Source organism: Aquarana catesbeiana, linkage group LG05, assembly GCF_042186555.1.
Source record: "Aquarana catesbeiana isolate 2022-GZ linkage group LG05, ASM4218655v1, whole genome shotgun sequence".
Lineage (NCBI taxonomy): Eukaryota > Metazoa > Chordata > Amphibia > Anura > Ranidae > Aquarana > Aquarana catesbeiana.
Window position 1 is genome coordinate 4,931,261 of NC_133328.1, and position 26,805 is coordinate 4,958,065.

The 26,805-nt window shown below is 42.0% G+C and overlaps 1 protein-coding gene across 1 annotated transcript in view; it reads left to right on the forward strand.

Annotated features, from left to right (window-relative positions):
- The first annotated feature begins 670 nt into the window (after window positions 1-670).
- LOC141145745 (uncharacterized) overlaps window positions 671-26,805 on the forward strand; it is a 54,525-nt gene continuing 28,390 nt past the window's right edge. Inside the window, exons 1-2 of the mRNA XM_073632627.1 lie at window positions 671-1,662; window positions 7,885-8,163. Coding sequence (XP_073488728.1) covers window positions 671-1,662; window positions 7,885-8,163 — 1,271 coding nt within the window. The remainder of the gene's footprint in view (window positions 1,663-7,884; window positions 8,164-26,805) is intronic.

Consider the following 26,805-nt stretch of genomic DNA (forward strand, 5'->3'; position numbering starts at 1 on the left):
CGGGAGACGTCAGTGAACGATAACTACTCATTGGCCTCACACGTCAAGCCTTACTGAAAGGGGAAAGCCGACCCTCAAGACAAGGTCCGCACTCCGCCGCACCGACATACGTCCGCACCCTCTGTAACGGGGGGTCATGGGGTTCCGGTAAGCGGCCAGGCACTTCATTCATGGTGGTGGACCCACACATCTAGGACTATATACAATTGGACACTTTTTGGTTTAATCACAGCACATTTTGGTGTTTTCTGTACATGGACTTTTTTTCCCCTTTTTTATATATTTTTATATTATATTTTTCTTCAAATTAGCTTACTTATTTTGCAAATTTTAAGTGTTTTTTCTTTGTTTTTATGTATTAATTTGAGTTGCTATTGGTCACACAATTTTTAAGGGGAGGTGGGACTCATCTCCCAACCTGACACATATATTCAACAGGCTGGGATATTTCAGCCTTATACACGTTAGCCCCCCCCTTTTTTTTGTTTCAAGCGCGAGTCAAAAAAATTCTTTTTCCTATCCGATTTTTTGTATGTTTGTGTCATACATAGGACTCTGCAGCATAGATGGTTACGATTTTCTTTTGTTGCGCAGTTAATTTGACATTTTTTCTGTTTCACATATTACACATAAGTTTAATTGCAGCACGGTACATTGGGTTCAAACCAATATGGATGTCTTCGAGTTTCGGGCCAAGAGAGTGGTAGACACATCTGGTGTCTTTGATTCCACCCCCACGGCTGCAGACTCGGGGATTAGCGGTCTCTTCATGAGGTTAAAAAATCTAACCACCTCTGAAACGCACACCCAATGGGACATCGCCTTCCTTGAGACTTATATCAGGGAGGCCATGGTCCCAAGGAGTCTGCGTTGGGATGTTCCCCCACAGAAAGGGGATCCCGATTTGGAAGGGTGGTTTAAACACTTCAATGATGCAGGCATTAGCCTATTACGTTTCTTAGTACAGAGGAAGACTGATAAACTTGCCCGCTTAGACGGGGAAATTAAAGGTATTAAGGACCAGTTAGTCCCACATGTTAATAGTGAGGACTATAAAGAGCAATCTAAGGGTCTGTTAAAAATCCTCGAAAAGGAGGACAAGGATCAGAAAGCTAAAAAGAAAAAGAAATATAATAGAGATAAGCAAGATTACCAATCAGGTTTTGTTTTCATCTGGCAAAAGAAATTGGCTGAACTAAATGAAGAGGAGGGGAGAATGGATACACAGCCCCATGGAGCTATCCTGTCTAACATTGAACCTGCCCCCTCTCGAGTGAAACATCCCTTACCTAAAAGGGATGTGCCCCCTAAAAACACTAACCCCAAACCTAGGGGCCCTGGGCCCGGACCTTATTATGGATCCAGGGGAGGCCCATCTGGATTACCCAGACAGGACTATTATCAGTCCCCACGCCCCAACCAATATCAACGCCCTTATAATACCCCTCCTCCATCAACATGGGAGAATCCACCATGGAGACAAAATCCCCAGAGTTATAATGAAAGGCCTATTCAACATTACTCACCATCCGAGGGCATGGGTAATCCGGTCCCTACATACAACAGGTTTTATCCCTTGTCTGACCTAGATACCCCCGGACACCGGGGTACTAATGTTGATGGATACAGACAGACTTATCCTGAAAGGAATCAGGGTACTCAGTACTCCATGAATTCCCAACTAGATTACAATCACCCTGGCCCTTCCCATCCTCATGGTCCTCCAGGCAGGAATAATAACCAGCATTGGGGTTTTCCCAGGGACGCCCGGCCATCCAAACGTCCCGGGGAACGAAAAGAGGAACCAGAGGGGGGAGGCGGGTCCAGAAACTTAAAAAGAAGAAGAACTTAGGCTCAGGCATTTTCAATCTGTCTAAACAAATACTTACTGATGCCGAGAAGCGACTTCTCGACAAAGGCTTAAAGTTTGCCCCACCTAGGAATCTAAGTAAGTTTCAAACTTACATGGATGTGCATAAGTTTACACGTCGATTAAATATCAAACGGCACATGCTATCTAACCCCATCAGTAGGGCAGACAACATGGTTAGCCAATACCAACATACAAATTTGTCAAATGCTTCCCTTTTTAATCCCCCGGGTTCCCTTGCCCCAGCCATCCGAGTTTTTAGAGACGTAGTTCTACGAGACCTTGAGCAAATCAAGGTTAGGAAGGTGAAATTGCACAGGGATCTCCAAGTTGGATTGGAATCCCTTTGCAATAATAAATCCCTGGTCATTAGGCCAGCAGACAAGGGTGGGGGGATTGTGGTGTTGGATCGTCAGGATTATTACAAAGAAATGCACCGCATTGTAGATGACACTGAGACATATACAGTGTTAAATAGAGACCCTTTGAACAAATATAAAAAGGAACTGGAATCTATTGTCGATAGGGGACTTCGGAGAGGCATTTTGAGTGACAAAGAACGACGGTTCTTGGTTCCGATTGCCCCTCGAACCCCGGTCATTTACTACCTCCCGAAGATACATAAGGATCCCGTTTGCCCCCCGGGACGTCCCATAGTTAGTGGGATTGATTCAATCACGTCCCGGGTGGGCAAATATATTGACTTTTTCCTACAACCGCTGGTGGGAAGAATACCATCATATATTAAGGACACCAAACAGGTGATTAACACACTCTCTAATATCACTCCTAGGGAGGGCCTCTGGATGGTAACCGCGGATGTTTCATCCCTTTATACCATCATTCCCCATCAACTGGGCCTACAGGCGGTTGAATCGTTTTTGGATCGAGATTCTGGTTTACCTTCCATACAAATTCAATTTATTATGGAACTTTTGCGATATGCCGCTAGCCATAGCTACTTCTGGTTTGAACACCAATTTTATCGACAGGACCGTGGAGTAGCTATGGGGGCCAAGTACGCCCCTAGCTTGGCCAATATTTTTATGGCCAAGTGGGAGGAGGACGTCGTTGACGCCCCCAGGAGACCTGAGGTCCTCCTGTGGGCTAGATATATTGACGACGTCCTCCTCCTATGGGATGGTTGCGAGGCCGAACTTTATGGCTTTATGAATACCTTGCATGCCAATGATAGAGGCATCAAGTTTAATTTTGAGGCCAGTCAGGACGTTATCCACTTCCTAGATTTGAAAATCCAGATCATGGATGGACAGTTTGTTACATCCACATATTTTAAGACAACTGACAGAAATGCCTACATCTCTGTAGACAGCTGTCACCATGAACCATGGATTAAGGCCATCCCCCTAGGACAATTTTTGCGCCTCAGACGCAATTGTTCAGATATAGCTACTTTCGACCATCAAGCATCTATTCTGACCAAAAGATTCCTAGAGAAGGGATATGACCAGCTCTCCCTCTCTCAGGCTGTCAAATCAGCAAGGGATAGGGATAGGGCTGATCTCTTGTCCGATGTTTCTAGACCCAGGATGGAGATTTCAGACACTGTCCCATTCATCACTACTTTTTCAGTACAACACCGTGCGATTAAGCAATTAATACGCAAGCACTGGCATGTTCTTGGTAGTGATGCAACTCTTAAGACCATCTTACCACCTAACCCTAGAGTGATATTTAAGGGAGCAGCATCCTTGGGAAGTAGGGTAGCACCTTCAGTCCAAGATCCTCCACAAGGAACCAGATCTTTCCTTCAAAATCTGACAGGGTTCTACAAATGTGGGAAATGCCAAGTGTGTTTCCTTAATATCAATAGATCTAGACGTATTACAACATTTACATCTACCAGCACAGGACGTTCACATATTATTGAACCTTTTATTACCTGCAGCTCTGAAGGGGTGGTTTATCTCCTACAATGTCCCTGTGGGCTTCAATATATAGGGAGGACAAAAAGGGCCCTACGTGTTCGTTTAAATGAACACGTAGGGAATATTAGAAGAGGTTATGATAAACACCCTGTCTCCAGACATTACGATCAGGTCCACAGTAGAGACCCCTCAAAAACACTTTTTGTAGGAATCGACAAGTACAAGCCCCACTGGCGAGGTAGTTCACTTATCAGGGAGATCTCTAAGTTAGAGATGTCCTGGATATATAAAGTTAAAAGTTATGTGCCATTCGGCATGAACGTCGACACCGACGTAAACGCCTTTATTAATAACGCCTAATTTATTTTGAGTTGTAACGGTATACAATATTTGATCATGCAACATATTTATGCTGTATTTATGAATCCATTGTTAAAGCCATCGCTCTGGGTTCACATATCTGGATCACCGGATGTGTTTTTAACGGAATGTATTAATACATCATATATATTTATATCAATTTCTTTCTTTAATTATTTCTGTTAGTACGTACTAACATACTATTTTCACTAATATATTTACAGTACACTTAGATCCACGGATCAATCCTATACATTATTTATTTATTTTTCTACACAATTTTTTCACATTATACTTTTTTTATATTTCATCTTCATGTTTAAGCATCTACATGGGGATAATACTCTTTTGTAAGCAATATTTAGTTTGACCACTGGAGGCTCCCTTCCCTCCTTTTTAATGTCCCCAGAGGCCTCTTTTTTCACTTTTTATGTGTGTCACCACTTGGAGGCTTTATAATTTGTGGTTTGTCCGCCTTAGTGCGGACGTATGTCGGTGCGGCGGAGTGCGGACCTTGTCTTGAGGGTCGGCTTTCCCCTTTCAGTAAGGCTTGACGTGTGAGGCCAATGAGTAGTTATCGTTCACTGACGTCTCCCGTCCGCCTTCCCCCCCGTGCTTGGTTTCTATTGCCCGTGCGCAGTAAGGTCATTTAGTTGCACATCCAACACAGTGTCATATGACACGATTCAAGATTCATAGTGCGCACGCGCATTGAGATTGTTTTTATTTTTCGTTTTGGCTTTCTCTCTCACCTATGACCCGACGCCATATCACGTGATCGGGGCCGTGATACAGGGCGCGCATGCGCCCCTGTGTCTAATTCCCTGCGCTCCACACGGACGTCCGGGCCAGGGAGAACCCAGAGCGAGGCTCTTTTATTTCATTTACTGTATTTAAGGGAGGTGACGCGATGCACTGCCCGTGCCCCTGGAAGACGCAATTTCTTGCGAAACGCAGCGTAGGGCTGAGCGGTGTCTTCGCGTCACCTCCCTCTGTCGTTGGTACTCCAGTAGGACGGGCGGCCTGTGTACACTCCGGCTGGTGTCACAGACTGCCTCTCATCAGAGGACAAGTGCTTTTTTAATGTGAGTGTTTACTATTTTTTTAAATAAACATGAGTGATTTTACACTATGGGAGCCTTCTTCTGTTTTCCCCTATATGACGTTTATACTCCACTGAGGGCTGAGCTTTGCCTGTGACACAGCTTTTACAGTACCACCAACTCCAGAGGTTCCAATCCAGTCTCCCTTCGGGTCCCCAGGTTGTCGGTAGCAGCAGGACATCAATGCCCATTTAGACCCTCTGTAACGGGGGGTCATGGGGTTCCGGTAAGCGGCCAGGCACTTCATTCATGGTGGTGGACCCACACATCTAGGACTATATACAATTGGACACTTTTTGGTTTAATCACAGCACATTTTGGTGTTTTCTGTACATGGACTTTTTTTCCCCTTTTTTATATATTTTTATATTATATTTTTCTTCAAATTAGCTTACTTATTTTGCAAATTTTAAGTGTTTTTTCTTTGTTTTTATGTATTAATTTGAGTTGCTATTGGTCACACAATTTTTAAGGGGAGGTGGGACTCATCTCCCAACCTGACACATATATTCAACAGGCTGGGATATTTCAGCCTTATACACGTTAGCCCCCCCCTTTTTTTTGTTTCAAGCGCGAGTCAAAAAAATTCTTTTTCCTATCCGATTTTTTGTATGTTTGTGTCATACATAGGACTCTGCAGCATAGATGGTTACGATTTTCTTTTGTTGCGCAGTTAATTTGACATTTTTTCTGCTACACCACTAATAACACTGAACCTTGGGGTACACCACTAATAACACTGAACCTTGGGATACGCTACTAATAACACTGAACCTTGGGATATACCACTAATAACACTGAACCTTGGGGTACACAACTAATAACACTAAACCTTGGGATACGCTACTAATAACACTGAACCTTTGGATACACCACTATTAACACTGGACCTTGGAGTGCACCTCTAATAACACTGAACCTTTGGATACACCACTAATAACACTGAACCTTTGGATACACCACTAATAACACTGGACCTTTGGATACACCACTATCAACACTGGACCTTGCCATACACCGCTAATAACAGTGGACCTTGGTGTACACCACTAATACCTGACCTGAACATAGTAGCAATTTCCTTTGTTTTCTTCAACACCCAATCAGTCTTTCTGTCCATGGAATCTTTCAGAGCAGCGGTTGCCCATTGCCCGCAGATGGGCTTCAGCCTCCTTCCTCTTGGACCTCCAGACAGCTGTAAATCTCTTAAATACAGTGTCTCCCAGCTTGCATTGTGCCCCTAACCTTTCATAATTGCCCACAGTACCTCTCAAACAACCACAGTGTCCCAATACCCCCTAAGAACCCTTAGCCCCCACACCACACTACCTCATAACCTCCCACAGTGTCACCGAGCCTCCCACAGTGCCCAAAGCCTGCAGAGCCTCTAGCCCCCCATAATGCTTCCAATCTCCAATAGTGTCCTACACTGCGTGCCAACTGCCAATGGTGCTTCCTAGCCCCTGTAGTGGCATTTAGTCTCCCACAATGCCCTTGCAAAGACCACAGCCCTCTCCAGAACCCTCACCCCTAAAGGTCTGCTGGAGAGTTCCCTAATCCCCCTTATCTTTCATGAACTCTCATCTCGCCCTTCCCCAACAATAGCAGCCATCTCCATTCAGAGCCTTTCAGCATTTCAGTACACACTTTATGTGACGGCACCGCTTGGCCCCCCCTCCCCCCCCGACTAGGTGCTTCTGTTTCTTTTATTGTGTGAATATAACATTCATTTTTACTGTTGGGGCAAAACCACAAGATAGAAAAATGGGGGAAATGTAAGCTCCCACTTACATGGCCAGACATATCCCCTACACCTAAGTCCTTGTGGCCTATTGTATCAGCTCAACAAATATGAAGTGTTCCTCTCAATACATAAACATGCTCAAACAAACCGCGCAATACACAATATATCAATATAAGCAAAGTGAAATAAACTCTACATCTTATGGATAAATGTGGAAACAAATCCAATATGGAATCACACTCAATACCATCTGAAAATAAAATTACACCTAATAGGAAATGTGCAAGTCCAATAAAAGTCCCAGATACTATGCGAATCCTATTGGACCTTGCATGAATAATAGTGACTCAACAGTTCTGTGATGCCCTCCGCACACTTCACCCAAGTGTACTCAAGGATGTGTCCTCTCCTCCTAGGTTGGACCTCCCCAATAAATAAAGAGGTCTAATATTGTTTTAAGAGGTGGATTTCACAGCTCCCACAGGGATTTAGAAGCTCATACAGAAACACAGAAAAGTATTCATAGTGTGTATTGCCTTTTAATAAAAAAAACTAAAATAATTCACTCACTTGTGCACAACAAATACAGACATTTTCACAGACAAGTCTCAGTGGCGCAAGTGTTATCAGACAGACAGACCTCAGTTCCGTCCTGGGCCCATCCACCGTGATGACGTCAGCCAACCACTCCCCCCCGACGTGTTGCGTCCCTCCAGACATTTTCAAAGGTAGCCACTGTGTCCATTGCACAGGCACCCACCTCTACCACAGCCACGGTTTTAATATTGCAATGCCCATCCCCAGGTGCTAACATTATGAACATTTTCCACTTATTTGTTTTTTTCTTTTTTTTCTTAACATATTGTTTTTACAACTTCTTATCCTTTCTTAAATCTCAATATGGTTGATCTCCTGCAGTCTCTTTCTCTACAAGCACTCCAGCAATAGCTGCATGATATTCTTAATAGTATTCTTGACTAGAGAGCTTGTCAAGAAAATTGGAGATATCAAGGGAAAGTTTTGTGCAAAGATGGGCACGATACTAGACAAAAATGGCAAGGACCTGACAGAAGCAGAAGAGATGAAGAGATGGCAAGGATACACAGAAGAACTGCACAAGAAACATCTGAATGTCCCATATAACCACGATGATGCAGTCACTGACCTTGAACCGCATATCCTGGAGAGTGAAGTCAAGTAAGTCTTAGAAAGCATTGCCAGTAACAAAGCTAGCGGAAGTGATGGTATCCCAGTATCACGTACCTTATCGGAGTCTGAAGTGACGAGGTCGGCCTCCCATGTATCTCCACCCCGGGCTCCGCTGAGAGTGGGAACAGAAGGACCCCAAGGAAAGGAGGAACATGAGTGCCTGCAGAAATAGCCCAGGAACCTTCAGGCAGATGATGCGACTTTAGGTATGCAGGAAGTCGCAGCTGATCGCAGGAGCGGAGATGCAGCAACTTGGCAGGCAGCTTGGAGCCAAACAGGAGACAAGAGCGGTGTCACAGGAATAGCCGGGTTCGGAAGCAGGCAGACAGCAAGGTACCAAATCATCAGGCAGGAGCAGAGTCAATAGGAAGCCGAAATCAGGAACCAGTAATTCAAGATGAGGGAGAGTCCAGAAACAAGGTCAGGGGAGCCAAGGGTTCAGCAACGGATATCAGGCAGGCTAGCAAACACAGGGTACTGGTACAGGAACAGCTGAAGATCAGTCAGCATCTGTAACAGTCAGTGTGCCCTTTAAATAGGCCGTCTGGTGCCAAAGGGCCACGTGGACGCGCTCCCGCGGGCGCGCACATTCCTTCGCGCACGCGCATTGGCACGTCTGCGATCCGAAGAGTTCTTTACGAACGTATGCGAGCGTGAGTGAACCCGGAACGCAACAGTTCTCTTACACCCAGCTGAGTTACCGTATATACTCGAGTATAAGTTGATCCGAGTATAAGTCAAGGCCCCTAATTTACCACAAAAAACTGGGGAAAAATTATTGACCCGAGTATAAGACGAGGGTGAGAAATGCAGAGGGTCAACAATGCCCATCTGCAGCTGCCTGCCACCCTGTGTCCTGTGCAGCCTACCTGTATCCTGTTCATGTGTCCTGTACATGTGTATGTGTCCTGTGCATGTGTCCTGTACATGTGTATGTGTCCTGTGCATGTGTCCAGTACATGTGTCCTGTACATGTGTATGTGTCCTGTGCATGTGTCCAGTACATGTGTCCTGTACATGTGTATGTGTCCCTGTGTGCATGTGTCCTGTGTGCATGTGTTCTGTGTGCATGTGTCCTGTGCATGTGTCCTGTACATGTGTATGTGTCCTGTGCATGTGTCCTGCGCATGTGTCCTGTACATGTGTATGTGTCCTGTGCATGTGTCCTGTACATGTGTCCTGTACATGGGTATGTGTCCCTGTGTGCATGTGTCCTGTGTGCATGTGTCCCAGTGCAGCCTCCCTGTGGCGATCTCCATCCTCCGATCAGCGTGTGATAACACTCTTCGGCGGCCATTCCACTGTTCAAAAGCCGCGCCTCCTCCTCGTCTGTGATAGGCAGAACAGTCAGCGGTGAGCCTATCACTGACATTCTCTCATTCTCATACCACGGACGAGGATGAGAGAATGTCCGTGATAGGCTGTACACTGACAGCTGTTCAGCCTATCACAGACGAACAGGAGGCGCGGCTTTTGAAAACTGGAATAGCCTCCGAAGGAATTTTCACACGCCGGCCGCCGTCTGCCTGCATGACACGCTGATCATGCAGACAGACGGCGGTGACTCGAGTATAAGTCAAGGGGGACACTTTCAGCCCAAAAAAAAGGGCTGAAAATTTTGACTTATACTCGAGTATATATGGTATTTAAAATCCTAAAAGATGATGCTGTTATAGTGCTGCACTCAATATGCCAACAAATTTGTAAACCTCAACAATGGCCACACGACTGGAAGAGGTCCGTTTACATTTCGATGCCAAAGAAGGACAGCGCTAAGAATGTTCAAACTATCGCACGATCGCACTCATCTCACACGCTAGCAAGGTTATGCTGAAAATTCTACAGAAGCATGTGAACCGAGAGCTACCAAGCTGGATTTCGAAGAGGCAGAGGAACTAGAGATCAAATTGCTAACCGCTGGATCATAGAGAAAGCAAGGGAGTTCCAGAAAAATGTCTACTTCTGCATGAGGTCACGAAGAGACGGAAACGACTAAATGACTAGAGAGAGAGAGATTGTTGATAGTTGAAAACAGTGGACCATGCCTGTGTAATATGTGTTGAAACAGCCACGTGTATTCTCCATCGGAAGGCCATGTGACAATGCAAAAGCACACTTAGGAGACAGGAACAGAGCGTTGTCACCCTATAACAGGAAATTCAAATACAAAAGTCCTTCATGGCAGGATCACCACAGATTATTTTATTGAATTTATAATGTTTGACAAATATTTACTAATATTAACAGTTAAATAAATCAAATATGAGCTTTTTAGTTGGGCTTACTTATGCTGTAAATATTTTTCTGTGTTAGCTAAAGCTGCAGAAGTGAACATACAGGCCAGGGGAATCCATTATTAGTACTAGCTCAGATTCTTACAGTGACAAAACGGATTCATTTATCATCGTACCTACGCTACACAAAGCAACATTTACATCAGCAGCTGTCAGAAAGCTCACTGTACACAGGATGACATATTTGCTTTTTATGTATAAAGGTCAGGAGCATTATAGGAGCAGCAGGTGGTCATAGTCATCTCACTGGAGGTTAGGGCTCAGGTAGACGGGTGTTTTTGTACAACACTCTCCTGATTTACCTGCAATGCAACTGCATGAAATAGGACTGGCTGAGCCCAAAAAACAGAAAGTAGATCAGGTCAAATGCAGCTTCGGGACGGTCATCCACACTACACCATTGGAGTAAAAGGGAGTATCCAAAAGTCAATGCTGGAGTCCGTACATAATCCGTAGAGTTTATTTATTAAAAATCAAGTAGAAAGCTTAGGCTTATGAAACCTTACCCATAGCTGATGAGGTATTTTTCCTCCTAGAGACTGCTAAATAGTAGTAGTTGGTCACATTCAGCTGCACTTGCTCTGTAATGTTGAAGAGAGCTTATCCAAGCCGCTTCTTCAGTTCTAATGAGTGTAGGAACATACCCCAACATTTATATCCACACAGGTAGCACCAACACCTTCATCCAATCACCATGGAAAGGACTTGATCTGTAAAGTTGAAGATGTTTCAGAGGTTCTCCAAGTCACTATTGTCAATTTTAACGAGTGTCAGGAACATACTCCAGAATTTATGACGTGTGTCTAAAAAGTTCAGTGAATCATCTGATATCTCAACATTCGCAACATTGGCCAGGTGTCTGCGCATGCCTATCCAGAGACACGTTGAGAAGTGCAGAGACCTAGCATGGAGTACACGTGACCACCAGGGTAAACACGCTGCAGACAGTCAAACGTAGTCCGTGTGAGAGGTAGGGTCACAGTGCAATGGAGCAACGAGTGAACACCAAGTTCTGCTACAAATTGGGGAAAACGACAACGGAGACGCATGAAATATTGGTGTAGAAGTAGAAGCCCAGAGCATTTAATTACCATGTGTGACCAGGATCCATCCTTTCTGTAAACCATCGTCACACGGGATGAGACCCAGTGCTATCAGTTTGATTTGGAATCCAAGTGCAATCGATGGAATGATGTTCACCATCTTCCCTGCCACACAAAAAGAGTTGCCTGCAAAAGTCCAAGGTCAAGGCAATGTTGATCGCCTTTTTCGACAACGATGACATCATCCATAAGGAATCAGTTTCTGCGGGTCAAACCGTGAACATCGCGTTCTACGAAGAAGTTTTGAGACGGTAAATATAACGCACCTGCCGTGTTCGTCCAGAGTTGCACAGGATTGGACAGTTTAAGTAAATGTAGCACCAATATTTAAAAAGGGCCCAAAATATATCCCTGGGAATTACAGACCAGTTAGCCTAACATCAATAGTATGTAAGCTCTTGGAGGGGATGATAAGGGATTTTATACAAGATTTTAGTAATGAGAACGGTATCATTAGAAGTAATCAGCATGGATTAATGAAGAATCGTTCTTGCCAAACCAATCTATTAACCTTCTATGAGGAGGTGAGTTGCCATCTAGATAAAGGAAGGCCCGTAGACGTGGTGTATCTGGATTTTGCAAAAGCATTTGACACAGTTCCCCATAAACGTTTACTGTACAAAATAAGGTCCATTGGCATGGACCATAGGGTGAGTACATGGATTGAAAACTGGCTACAAGGGCGAGTTCAGAGGGTGGTGATAAATGGGGAGTACTCGGAATGGTCAGGGGTGGGTAGTGGGGTTCCCCAGGGTTCTGTGCTGGGACCAATCCTATTTAATTTGTTCATAAACGACCTGGAGGATGGGATAGACAGTTCAATCTCTGTATTTGCAGACGATACTAAGCTAAGCAGGGCAATAACTTCTCCGCAGGATGTGGAAACCTTGCAAGAAGATCTGAACAAATTAATGGGGTGGGCGACTACATGGCAAATGAGGTTTAATGTAGAAAAATGTAAAATAATGCATTTGGGTGGCAAAAATCTGAATGCAATCTATAGACTGGGGGGAGAACCTCTGGGGGAATCTAGGATGGAAAAAGACCTGGGGGTCCTAGTAGATGATAGGCTCAGCAATGGCATGCAATGCCAAGCTGCTGCTAACAAAGCAAACAGAACATTGGCATTAAAAAGGGGATCAACTCCAGAGATAAAATGATAATTCTCCCGCTCTACAAGACTCTGGTCCGGCCACACCTGGAGTATGCTGTCCAGTTCTGGGCACCAGTCCTCAGGAAGGATGTACTGGGAATGGAGCGACTACAAAGAAGGGCAACACAGCTAATAAAGGGTCTGGAGGATCTTAGTTATGAGGAAAGGTTGTGAGCTCTGAACTTATTCTCTCTGGAGAAGAGACGTTTGAGAGGGGATATGATTTCAATTTACAAATACTGTACTGGTGACCCCACAATAGGGAGAAAACTTTTTCGCAGAAGGGAGTTTAAAAAGACTCGTGGCCACTCATTAAAATTAGAAGAAAAGAGGTTTAACCTTAAACTACGTAGAGGGTTCTTTACTGTAAGAGCGGCAAGGATGTGGAATTCCCTTCCACAGGCGGTGGTCTCAGCGCAGGGCATCGATCGTTTCAAGAAACTATTAGATAATCACCTGAACGACCGCAACATACAGGGATATACAATGTAATACTGACATATAATCGCACACATAGGTTGAACTTGATGGACTATGTAATTATGGATGCTGCTGCATGATAACACATCTGCGCATTGTGCAATCCGCGTGCGCCATTTCTTGGCTGAGCTCGGCTTATCTGTTCTCGATCATTCACCGTACTCCCCTGATCTGGCGCCTGCAGACTTCTTTCTGTTTCCCCACCTGCAGAGCGTCACGAAAGGCACATGTTTTGCAATCCAAGAAACTGTGACAGCGGTTCTGCGATCAATTCTTAAATTGGCCTTTGATGAGAGTTTCCTGGAGCTTTATGAACGTTGCCAAAAAGTGCGTTGTGAAGGATGGTGATTATTTTGAAAGCCAACAAAGGTCATTTGTTTGTGTCCGCTGTTTTGTTTGTTTTCTGATAACATTCACCAATCTTTTTCGACACACCTTATATATCTTTCTTAACACTTTGTCCCAGCACCTTGATTAGTGCACCATGGAATATGTAAATGTTATTGCTCGAAGAACAGGAAAGAAGGTGTAAAAATTGTGGTACCCCCGTTCTAGTTACATAATCTTTGCTTCGTGTCAGGAAGGCTTCATAATTGTTAATCCATCTCTTCACATGGCTGAAGGCCATAGGATTACCATTTAGATCAAGTCCTTTCCATGGTAATTGGATGAAGGTGTCTGTGCTACCTACAGTATCTCACAAAAGTGAGTACACCCCTCACATTTTTGTAAATCTTTTCTTCTATCTTTTCATGTGACAACACTGAAGAAATGACACTTGTCTACAATGTAAAGTAGTGAGTGTACAGCTTGTATAACAGTGTAAATTTGCTGTCCCCTCAAAATAACTCAACACACAGCCATTATTGTCTAAACCGCTGGCAACAAAAGTTTAAATGTCCAAATTGGGCCCAATTAGCCATTTTCCCTCCCCGGTGTCATGTGACTCGTTAGTGTTACAAGGTCTCAGGTGTGAATGGGGAGCAGGTGTGTTAAATTTGGTGTTATCGCTCTCACTCTCTCATACTGGTCACTGGAAGTTCAACATGGCACCTCATGGCAAAGAACTCTCTGAGGATCTGAGAAAAAGAATTGTTGCTCTACATAAAGATGGCCTAGGCTATAAGAAGATTGCCAAGACCCTGAAACTGAGCTGCAGCACGGTGGCCAAGACCATACAGCGGTTTAACAGGACAGGTTCCACTCAGAACAGGCCTCGCCATGGTCCACCAAAGAAGTTGAGGTCACGTGCTCAGCGTCATATCCAGAGGTTTTCTTTGGGAAATAGATGCTGCCAGCATTGCTGCAGAGGTTGTAGGGGTGGGGGGGGGGGGGGGTCAGCCTGTCAGTGCTCAGACCATACGCCGCACACTGCATCAAATTGGTCTGCATGGCTGTCATCCCAGAAGGAAGCCTCTTCTAAAGATGATGCACAAGAAAGCCCGCAAACAGTTTGCTTAAGACAAGCAGACTAAGGAGATGGATTACTGGAACCATGTCCTGTGGTCTGATGAGACCAAGATAAACTTATTTGGTTCAGATGGTGACAAGCGTGTGTGGCGGCAACCAGGTGAGGAGGACAAAGACAAGTGTGTCTTGTCTACAGTCAAGCATGGTGGTGGGAGGGTCATGGTCTGGGGCTGCATGAGTGCTGCCGGCACTGGGGAGCTACAGATCATTGAGGGAACCATGAATGCCAACATGTACTGTGATATACTGAAGCAGAGCATGATCCCCTCCCTTCAGAGACTGGGCCGCAGGGCAGTATTCCAACATGATAACGACCCCAAACACACCTCCAAGACGACCACTGACTTGCTAAAGAAGCTGAGGGTAAAGGTGATGGACTGGCCAAGCATGTCTCCAGACCTAAACCCTATTGATCATCTGTGGGACATCCTCAAATGGAAGGTGGAGGAGCGCAAGGTCTCTAACATCTACCAGCTCCGTGATGTCATCATGGAGGAGGGGAAGAGGACTCCAGTGACAACCTGTGAAGCTCTGGTGACCTCCATGCCCAAGAGGGTTAAGGCAGTGCTGGAAAATAATGGTGGCCACACAAAATATTGACACTTTGGGCCCAATTTGGACATTTTCACTTAGGGGTGTACTGACTTTTGTTGCCAGCGGTTTAGACATTAATGGCTGTGTGTTGAGTTATTTTGAGGGGACAGAAAATTTACACTGTTATACAAGCTGTACACTCACTACTTTACATTGTAGACAAGTGTCATTTCTTCAGTGTTGTCACATGAAAAGATAGAAGGAAAGATTTACAAAAATCTGAGGGGTGTACTCACTTTTGTGAGATACTGTATATGGATATAAATGTTGGGGTATCTTCCTGACACTCATTAGAACTTAAGAAGTGTCCTGTAACCTGTTATATTGCTTTTTGCGCCACTCGAAGTAGAGGTGAAAGTACATCCCTGTATCTCAGAACATGGAGTGCGGGCATAGGTGTGCGCAGCCTCTTGCATTAGGGTTTGCACCCCAAAGCTCATATACATTTGCATGTGTATATGTACTGATGGTGTCAGTAGGGCAGTGGACAGTGTCAGTAGTTTTGTTTGTATTCTTTTTAAAGTTTTTTTTGGGGATGAAATATCAGTGGTCTAAACAGGGGGGAATATGCACCACACAAGGCGATTAGGGTGTGCCCAGGCACACCTGGCACACCCTGTGCGCACGCCTATGAGTGCGGGCTTATCCTGATACCAATCTAGAGGGCTAGAAAGTGCAAAGAGGAAAAGATCACCACTACTCCCGACCAGCCCAAGTGAACAAACGATAAGAAGTGGCCTCCTCCTACATGTTCCCACCAAACCACATACCCTGATGCATTTTGCCCAGCCCACCGGAACTTAGTCTTCGCTCCAGTGATCGGGACTAAGTGTGTGTGGTGTGGTGGAGACATATAGGTTGAGGCCGCTCCTAATCATTTGTTCACCTGGGCTGGTCGGGAGGAGTAGTGAAGAACTGAGTATCCCACTGGAGTATCCACTGAGTATCCCACTGGAGTATCCACTGAGTATCCCACTGGAGTATCCATTGAGTATCCCACTGGAGTATCCATTGAGTATCCCACTGGAGTATCCCATGGCTCCTCATCCTAAGTTACTCAACAACAAATACTTAGAAGGTATTGAGCGAGAGAAGTGAATGCCATTGTGTGATTGGCTGCCATTGCACTGGTGGGGAAGAGAACCCGGGACACAAACCAGCATCCCATGTGGGGGTAGCACTACATAAGTATAATGAGGTTCCCTCCATATACAGATATCACTGATAACTCGAAGAAGACCTTTTTATAACAATAATATTCTTTACATCAGAATTGTCCTAGCTGAGCTCCATCATTCGGACAGTCTCTTTCTACCAGTAACACTTCCTCCGGTGTTTTCAGCCTCCCACACCAACGTGTGACATGCGGAGACGGTATGCGGTGTGATTACACAACATGACATACTGACAGACGGTGACAACTTCCCCATACACAGATGTATTTCATGGAAGAAAACAAGCAGAGAATACTGGGAAAGGTGAGAGAGAGAGAGTCTCGTGCTGAACAAAGGCAGAATATGACGTCACCGGTGAGGGACAAAAGATGAAAAGCTTTGTTGTATTACAGTTGTATGTACCGGCTATTCTTTGCACTGACACCTTGAATGCGGTATTACAATGTTTTTGAACCTGGTTTTCGTTGAACTCGAAAGTGAAAAATGTGAAAATATAAAGTAAAAAAAAAAAAAAAAAAAGAAATAAAATTATTATTAATCACAATAATAATAACAATAATAATTATATATATATATATATATATATATATATATATATATATTACTGTATATACATGAAAATAGTGAAATGAAAATCTTTCCTTTATCAATACATCCTCCAATCATAGATTGGGTTTCATTCATAGACAATATAAAGCCAGCAGCACTAAGAACACATGGCATTGACATTGGGCCATGAAAATAAGGAGTAAATAAAAATATAAATATTATGTAAATATGTAAATATGATATGATATATTTAAAGAAAAAAAGGGGATATATAACCATATACCAGGAATGTGGGACTTTGTGTGTAAATAATAATACAAAATTATATATATATATATATATATATATATATATATATATATATATGTGTATGTATATATATATGAAAAACACATGGAACGATGCTTTGATGCAAAAAGTGTCCTTTTACTGAAAATTATTCCATTACATGATTCAAAATATAAGCAAGCCACTGTACAGTTCCGAGTGCAAGTCGCTCTTCGTCAGGCTTTTCTGGCTGTGTGTGAAAAGCCAAACCACACTATGTTCTCTTATCACCACCCAGTCCAGTACACACCTGTGTTCACTTAACTAATTATCCTACACAAACCACCTATACACATTCAAGTATTTAACCCTACTACATAAATCTGATTCCAGTAAACCATCCTAAATTTCCTAATAAAGAAATATTTACAACAGGTTCATCCTACTATGTATCATGTATCATCAGCATATCATTTTGAACTGACTAAATTCTCTCACTTAATTAATGAGATCTTTCCAATTATTTATCACAATGTACATATGTTAATATTGTTGATCATGTCTCAAATTTCTTCATAGACTCCAGCTGATATTCTGCTATCTAGTATTCCCAACGGGAGCTCTTTGTGATCGATCTAAAGAAAATACAATACATTCAAAATATGATCGTAACTTCTTTTCAATCTCGTACCAAAAACTTCTACACAAATAGATATAAATCATAGTCCCTGTTCATACCATCAGGATGCAAGGACTGTAATTTATTAATCCACCAAACTTCACGTCTTTTCAATTTCAAAATCCTATCACCGCCTCTTTTGTCATGAGGAATCTCTTCTAGCACCATAAATCGTAAATCGGTGTCTTTGTGTCCCATTTCTGAAAAATGACGCGATACGGGAAGACCTGATTGGGGATGTCTAATTGTACTGCGATGTTGTGCGATACGATCTTTAATTTTTTGGGTCGTTTCACCCACATAAAGGAGATTACAGGGGCATGTGAGAATGTAGATCACATATGATGACTGACAGGTGTAAAAGCCATTGATTATTATCTTATTGTTGGTTCTGGGATGACAGAAATTGTTGCCCTTAATCATTAAGTTGCATTGGATGCAATTAAGACAGGGGTAACAGCCCTTCCTTTTACTACCGAGAAAAGTCATTCTTTTCTCCTCCTGCCTATCAGGTTTAAACTCAGATCGTACCAAAAGATCGCGCAAGGTTTTTATTGCGCCGATACGCTTTGATGGGAGTTAATTGAAACTCCTCTATCTGAGGATATGATCGTTTCAATATCGTCCAATGTTTTCTCAATACGTTAAAAATCCTATCACTATAACTATTGAATTGAAAGACAAATGGAATCCTAGGTTTGTCAGATGAATATCTCTTCTTATTGGAGATCTTAGGGTTCAAAATTGTATTTAATTCCTGTCTAATTAGTTCTGGATATCCCCGCTCCTTAAATTTACAGCACATTTCGTCTAGTCTCTTATCTCTTATTGTGATATCACTCACAATCCGCATCACTCTGAGAAGTTGGCTTCTAATGATAGAATTAAAGACGTGGGGGGGATGGTAACTGTCATATCTTAATAGCTGATTCCTATCTGTAGGTTTAGTGTATATGTCAGTTTCAATACGTCCTTGTTTCGTGTATGCCCGTATATCTAGAAAGGGGACTGAATCCCCGCCGATGTGGATTTTAAACTGAATATTTGGTGAAATACTGTTAATCATCTCATCAAAGGCTTTGAGTGATTCAATGTTGCCCCGCCATATGGCAAAAATGTCATCTATATAGCGCCACCAGGTGGCGCAATGTTCCCGAAAAATATCATTGACAAAAACATGTTTCTGCTCAAAATCATGCATAAATGAACAAGCATATGGCGGGGCAACATTGGAACCCATAGCAACCCCTGTCAGTTGCACATAATAACGATCCCTGAAAAGAAAATAGTTATTATATAAAATCAACTTAAATAACTTTTCAAAAAAGGCAATCTGAGCTTCTGAGTACTCGTGACAGTTCTTAATTAGGCTCAATGCTGCTTCAATGCCGGCCACATGAGGAATTGATGTGTATAGACTTGTTACATCCCAAGTGACAAGGATACATTCATCTTGAATTTGTGGTAGGTCCCTAATTTTAGTCAGAAAGTCACCAGAGTCCTTGATGTAAGATGGGGTAGTTTTCACCAAAGGTGATAGTACTCTGTCCAGTAATTTAGCCGTAGGTACAAAAATCGAATCTCTCCCCGATACAATCGGGCGTCCCGGTGGGGAGTGTTTGTCCTTATGGATCTTGGGGAGTATGTACAAGACCGGGATACGGGTATGTGTTGGTAACAGAAATTCATACAGGTCATGTGAAATTAACCCTTCTTTAAATGCCGGTTTCACAATACTCTCCAAGATCTTTCTAATACTCCATGTGGGATCCGATTGCAGAGGTTTATACACTGTGTCATCATCCAATTGTCGCTTGATCTCATTCTCATACGCCTGAGGGTCCATAATGACTACCGAACCCCCTTTATCAGCAGGTTTACAAATAATATCATTCCGTTTAGTTAATTCCCGCAACGTTGTTCTTTCATGAGGGGACAAGTTGTTGGGTACATGGTCTTTAAAGTCCACTTGTTGTATTAAACGTTTCACATCTCAGGTGACCTCCTGTATAAACATCTCAACAGGTGCATAAGTAGTGGGGGGAACAGATTTAGATTTCATCACCAGTCCCAGACTTTTATTACTCAACCTCCCTTCAGGTATGTTATCATGGACAAATGGTTTGTGAAGAAAATGGACCTTCCATCTAATATTACAGAATAGGCGATACAGATCTTGATCTAACTGGAATGGATCTAGATGGCTCTTAGGGCAATAAGATAAACCACGGTTAAATGATTGAACAAGAATATCAAGAGAAGAGGGTAACCCACCTGATGTTTTTATATATATATATATATATATATATATATATATATATGTATATATACACGTATATATATATATATATATATATATATATATATATATATATATATATATATATATATATATATATATATATATATATGTGTATATATATGTATATATATATATATATATGTATATATATGTATATATATATATATATATATATATATATATATATATATATGTATATATATATATATATATATATATATATATATATATATATATATGTATATATATATATATATGTATATATATATATATATATTACATAAATCAAATAAAAAATACTGTATATGTGAATATATATATATAATTAAAAATGTAAAATACTATAGCATTGAAAATTAAAAAAAAAAAAAAAAAAAAAAATATATATATATATATATATATATATATTGTACATATAAATTTGTAAGTGAAATCAAAAGCTTTCCTTCCTCCTGATTGCGTTTCATTCATAGACGCTAAAAATGCAGCCACACAAGGGACACACGCCATTGATATTGGATGATGAGAATAAAATGAAAATTAAAGTATTATGTAATATAATATTTTATAAAATACATTTTATATATACATACAGTATATATACATTCAATTAAAAATATTCTATATATGAAAAGATTTTTAAATATATATATATATATATATATATATATATATATATTGTACATATAAATGATGCCTGGTATTGAAGTGGTTAACCTATGGTAGGCCCACTGACAGAGCTGTGTAAATCTCGGGAGTGGATAGACAGCTCCCATGTCTGTGTATTCAGTTGCTCGGATCTCTATGGCCCAGGCGTAGAATATTTTGACCTATACAAGCCGAGGAACAATAGCCCAGCTGTCATTTATCTTTAGATGCATTATCTCCCGGTCACGCGTCATTTGTGTTTAGTTCGGTTTATTGATAATCCCTATTGTAATCCCTGATAAGGAATGTGGCCTTTCCTCATCGCCCCTCCCCCGCCCCGATCGTACAATTATGACCATTTTATTCCCAGGTGAGTCAGTGCAGCAGATGTCCCCGGGGAGTGCGGGGGTTATATGGAGGGACGCTGAATCCTGGTCCTGGTCCGGCATCACCAATCCTACAATGAAGCCAATCCAGAAATTACTTATCGGGATCCTTTCCATACACTTTCTTCTTTGCGGTAAGTTTTAATACTCAATGGGCTGGATTTACTGAAGGCAAATAGAATGTACACTTCGCAAGCAGGGTTGTTCTCTGCAAGGGAATTTGCACCAGAGCTTAGTAAATGAGGCGAAGCTTCGCAAAGAATACCCAATCACATGCAAGGATTAAAAAAAAACAAAAAACAAAAAACATTTTGCTTGCACACGATTGGATGATGAAAGTCAGCAGAGCTCCCCTCATTTATTAATCTCTGGAGCAAATTCCCTTTGCAGAGTGCAACTCCGCTTGATTTTAAAAAAAGAAAAGTCTGCGTGGAAATAATAAAAGTAAAAAAAATAATAATATAACTAGTTTAGGGCTTGATCTATTGTATCTTCACTCTACTATGGGTACTAACAACAAATAGTGCGCAAATATACCATTAGGAGGGGAATTTATGTATTTATTTATTTTTGGGGGGTGGGTCATGATAATGGTAAGAAATATACAGCTAAGTGTAACCACTTCAACTCCGGAAGTTTTACTCCCCTTCGTGACCAGGCCATTTTTTTTTGCACGGCCGTATCCAAATACAATTGATGTCGTTTTTTCCCCACAAATAAAGATTTATTTTGGTGGTATTTGGTCACCTCTGTGTTTTATTTATTTATTTATTTTATTGCGCTATAAACAAAAAAAGACAATTTTGAAAGAAAAAAAAAAAAACAATATTTTTTTACTTTCTTTTTTTGCATCCAATAAAAAAAAATGTAAAAAAATAACTAAATTCTTCATCAATTTAGGCCAATATGTATTCTGCTACATATTTTTGGTAAAAAAAACCTCCAATAAGCGTATATTGATTGGTTTGCGCAAAAGTTATTGCGTCTACAAAACTATGGGGTATTTTTATGGAATTTTTATTTATTTAATTTTGTTTTTACTAGTAATGGCGGCGATCAGCGACTTATAGTCGGACTCCGATATATGACGGAAAAATTGGACACTAAGTGTAATAAAACAAATGTTTTACATTGAATTTTATTATCCATCCTTTTTTTTCCCTCAAAAGTGGAAAAATAAACTGGTTCTCGCTATGCTCTTTTCTCCCTCTCCTCATCTCCTCCACTCTCTCCGTCTCTCTTTCCTCTCTCGGTCTTCTCTCCTCTTATCTTTTTTCCTCTTCCACTATCCCACTCTTCCCTTTGCTTCTTTTTTCACTCCTCTTTCACTCTTCTCTCCTTTTCTCTATTTTATTCTCCCTTCCTTACCTTACTTTTGCATCTACTCCTCTCCTCCTTTCTCCTCTTCTTCTCTCCTTTCTTCTTTACTATTACCTTTTTTTCTCCTCTTCTCCTATTCTCTTCTTTTATTCCTGTTATCTTTTTTTTTTTTCACCCTACCTTACTGATGCCATACTCTACTCTCCTATCCTCTTCTCGCTTTTCCTCCTCTACTCCTATCTTCCATTCTCCCTTCCTCACCATTACCTTTCTTTCCCCTCCACCCTTATCTTTTTCTTAGTCTCCTTAATCTTCTCTTCCCCTCTTCTTTCTTTCCTCTAATCTTTTTTTTTTTTTCCTCTTTTCCTCACCACTACCCTACTCTTCCCTTAAAAGAGTCCAGCCTGAGCTCGTTTGGCTGGGCTTCTCCTTTGGGTCACAGGAGTGCAATTCGTTTTGCGCCCCTGTGACCCATTTTCAGCAGAGATCGGGCTTGTCAGAAACCATGAAATCAGACCGAGACAGAAGTACAATTAAATCACACTTGTTTAATAATAAAAGTAAAAAGAACAAAGGTAGTCAAAACATAGCCAGAGTTAGGTGATGGGAACGGATAGTCAGACAAGCCAGAAGTCAGGGATCAATGTAGTGGAACAGCAAGCAGGATCTGGAGCCAGAAGGGATGTCAGCACAGCAAGTCTTGAACAGGATCGCAGGAGATAGTCTCTGTGATGTTGACCAAGGCGAAGGCAGAGATCATCTGGGCTGGACGGCTTAAGTAGGCAGGACTGACGAGCAGGATATAATCAACAGCTGAGTAACTGTGGAGAGATAGGAGCTGGCAATTAGCCAACATCTGAGCGGCCAGCTCAGAGAAGGAACGGCTGAGCCCAGACCTGACAGGGCTGGAGCGACTGGAAGTCCGTATCCGCCAGGTGCCTGGACTGACACCCATCTCAGCCTCTCAGCGAGCCACCGAGAGCCTGAGACGGCCGCTCCCCGCCCCCTCCACAGCCCAGCGCTCCAGTGAGCGAGGAGGGGGGCAGAGCGGAGAGATGCTGATTGACAGTCAGCATCTCTCTGCTCGGGGAGGTGAGAGAACCGAGTCATTGATCGCTCGGTTCTTAGTGTAGAGGTCCCGGGGGGACAGATGCTGCATCCACCTAGGTAAGTATGAAAGGGGAAAAACCCCAAACCCCATACTTCTCTCTTAACTCCTCATCTTTCTTTCTCTCTCTTCTTTCATTCCTATCTATGTTGTTCTCTCTTCCTCATCGCGGCCTCATTCTTATCTCCACTCTTCTCCTCTTCTTCTCCCTCCTCCTCCTCTCCTCTTATCTTTTTCTTCTTCCGTTTTGCTCTTCTCTTTTTTTTTCTTCTTCTCCTTTCTTTTCTTTTCTTTCCCTCCCTTCCTCACAGCTACTTTACTCCCCCCTTCATTCCTCTTCTCTTTCCTCTCTGACTCTTCTTTTTGTCCTCCTATATTTTTCTTCTCCCTTCCTCACCACTACCCACTCCTCTCCTCTTCTTCTCCCTCCTCCTCCTCTCCTCTTATCATTTTCTTCTCCGTTTTTGCTCTTCTTTTTTCTTTTCTTCCCTTTCTTTTTTTCTCCCTTCCTCACAGCTACTTTACTCCCCACCCTTCATTCCTCTTCTCTTTCCTCTCTGACTCTTCTTTTTACCCTCCTATATTTTTCTTCTCTCTTCCTCTCACCACTACCCAACCACTACCCGCTCCTCTCCTCTTCTCTCCCATCTCTCACTCATCTCTGCCACTCCTCTCTCTCTTCTCTTTTCTCTCTTCACCACCTACACAATGAGAGGGGGGGGGGATTTACTATAACCGAAGCACACAGAATCTGGTGCAGCTGTTCATGGTAACCAATCAGCTTGTAACCTCAGTTTTTTCAATTAAGCTTTGACAATAAAACCTGGAAGCTGATTGGTCACACAGTTACATAGTTGAAAAAAGACACAAGTCCATCTGGTTCAATCATAACAAAAGAATAAAAAATAAATAAAATAAATAAAAAATAAATAAAAAATAAAAAAAAATAAATAAAAATTAAAAAATAAAAAAATAAAAAAAATAAAAATATATAATACAATCCCATATACTCAATCCTATACCCACAGTTGATCCAGAGGAAGGCAAAATACACCCCAGAAAAGTGGTCACTATGCACAGCTGCACCAAGATTCTGTTTTGCTCCAGTTTTAGTAAATCTCCCCCCAATAAGTGTTATGTGTTTGTGGAAATAAAAAAATGAAAACATTATTCTGGATACCTCCTGTTCTTTGTAATGAGCCATACATTTTTTCTTTCTTGGGAAAGCAGGAGGATTTGGTGCTGGAAGTCTGGGCTTTATTAGTGTAGGAGTCTGCGGTGATATCAGGACAGAGAATTTGGATTCACAGCTGACCGCATTTCCATGGCGAGGAATTTCCAATGTTTTCTTAGCTTGTGCCTAAATAGATCAGAGATTAGAGCGCCACACCAGGAATTCAATGTCCGGGTATAGATTTATTTCAATATAAATGAGGATAAAGAATGGAGCCAACGTGTTTCAGGAACCTCAATGACACTTCATCAGGGCTATAAAAACACAACAGAAATATATATATATATATACACACAATGTGTAAAAATTTGTAAACATGTACCTGCGCTAGGCAAAGGAAAAGTGGGCATGGGACTTTATATGAGGCATGTCGCTACAAAAATAATGATACACAGAAGGCATATGTTTAGAAAATTTATTACAATTGAAGTTGAATATTTCACGATCACAAAATACACAATACAATTTTTAAGTAGTAAAACCATTGAAAAGGCCATTAACCACTTAAGGACCAGGTCTATTTTTCAAACAGTTTTTTTTTTTTTGCTAGAAGATTCTTAGAACCCCCAAACACTATATATATTTTTTTCAGACACCCTAGAGAATAAAATGGCGGCCGTTGCAATACTTTATGTCACACCGTATTTGCGCAGCGGTCTTACAAACGCAATTTTTGGGGAAAAAAATACACCTTTTTTAATTAAAAAAATAAGACAATAGTAAAGTTAGCCCAATTTTTTTTTTCATATTGTGAAAGATAATGTTACACCAAGTAAATTGATACCCAACATGTCACGCTTCAAAATTGCGCCAACTCGTGGAATGGCGACAAACTGTGCCCCTTAAAAATCTCCATAGGCGAAGTTTAAAAAAATCTACAGGTTACCGGTTTTGAGTTACAGAGGAGCTTTTTTGCGAGAATCATTGCTCTCGCTCTTACGATCGCGACGATACCTCACATGTGCGGTTTGAACACCGTTTTCATATGCGGGCGCGACTTACATATGCATTCGCTTCTGCGGGCGAGCTCGGCAGGACGGGGGAGCTTTAAATTTTTTTTTTTCTCATTTATTTTACTTTTTATCTTTTATTTTTAAACTGTCTCTTTTTAAAAAAAAATGTTATTCCTATTACAAGGAATGTAAACATCCCTTGCAAAAGTAAAAAAGCATGACAGGACCTCTTTAATGTGAGATCTGGGGGGTCAAAAAGACCTCAAATCTCATTTACACTTAGATTCAATACAAAAAAAAAGGCTTTTTTTTTAATAAGAAAAAATATTCCCCTTTAAGGCCGTTGGGCGGATGTGACGTTTGACGTTGCTTCCATCATCCAACGTCACTGAGTCGAGTGGGGACCATCGTTCCCTTACTTGACTCACAGCCTCTGAGGGGAAAGGACCGGATCGTCTCTGCCGCTAATGGCGGCTCGGGTAAGTGGCGGAGACAACTGGATCGGAACACGGCGGGGGGTGGTACCTCTCCCACCAACGATAAAAGTGATCTCTGCCAGGTCTGGGCTCAGCCCTTCCTTCTCTGAGCTGGCCGCTTAGCTGTTGGCTAATTGCCAGCTCCTATCTCTCCACACTTACTCAGCTGTTGATGATATCCTGCTCGTCAGTCCTGCCTACTTAAGCCGTCCAGCCCAGAGGATCTCTGCCTTTGCCCTGGTCAACATCACAGAGACTATCTCCTGCGTTCCTGTATAAAGACTTGCTCGGCTGACATCCCTTCTGGCTCCAGATCCTGCTTGGTGTTTCATTACACTGATCACTGACCTTCTGGCTTGGCTGACTATCTGTTCCGGTTACCGAACTATTGGCTATGTTTTGACTATGTTTGTTCTATTTACTTTTATTATTAAACAAG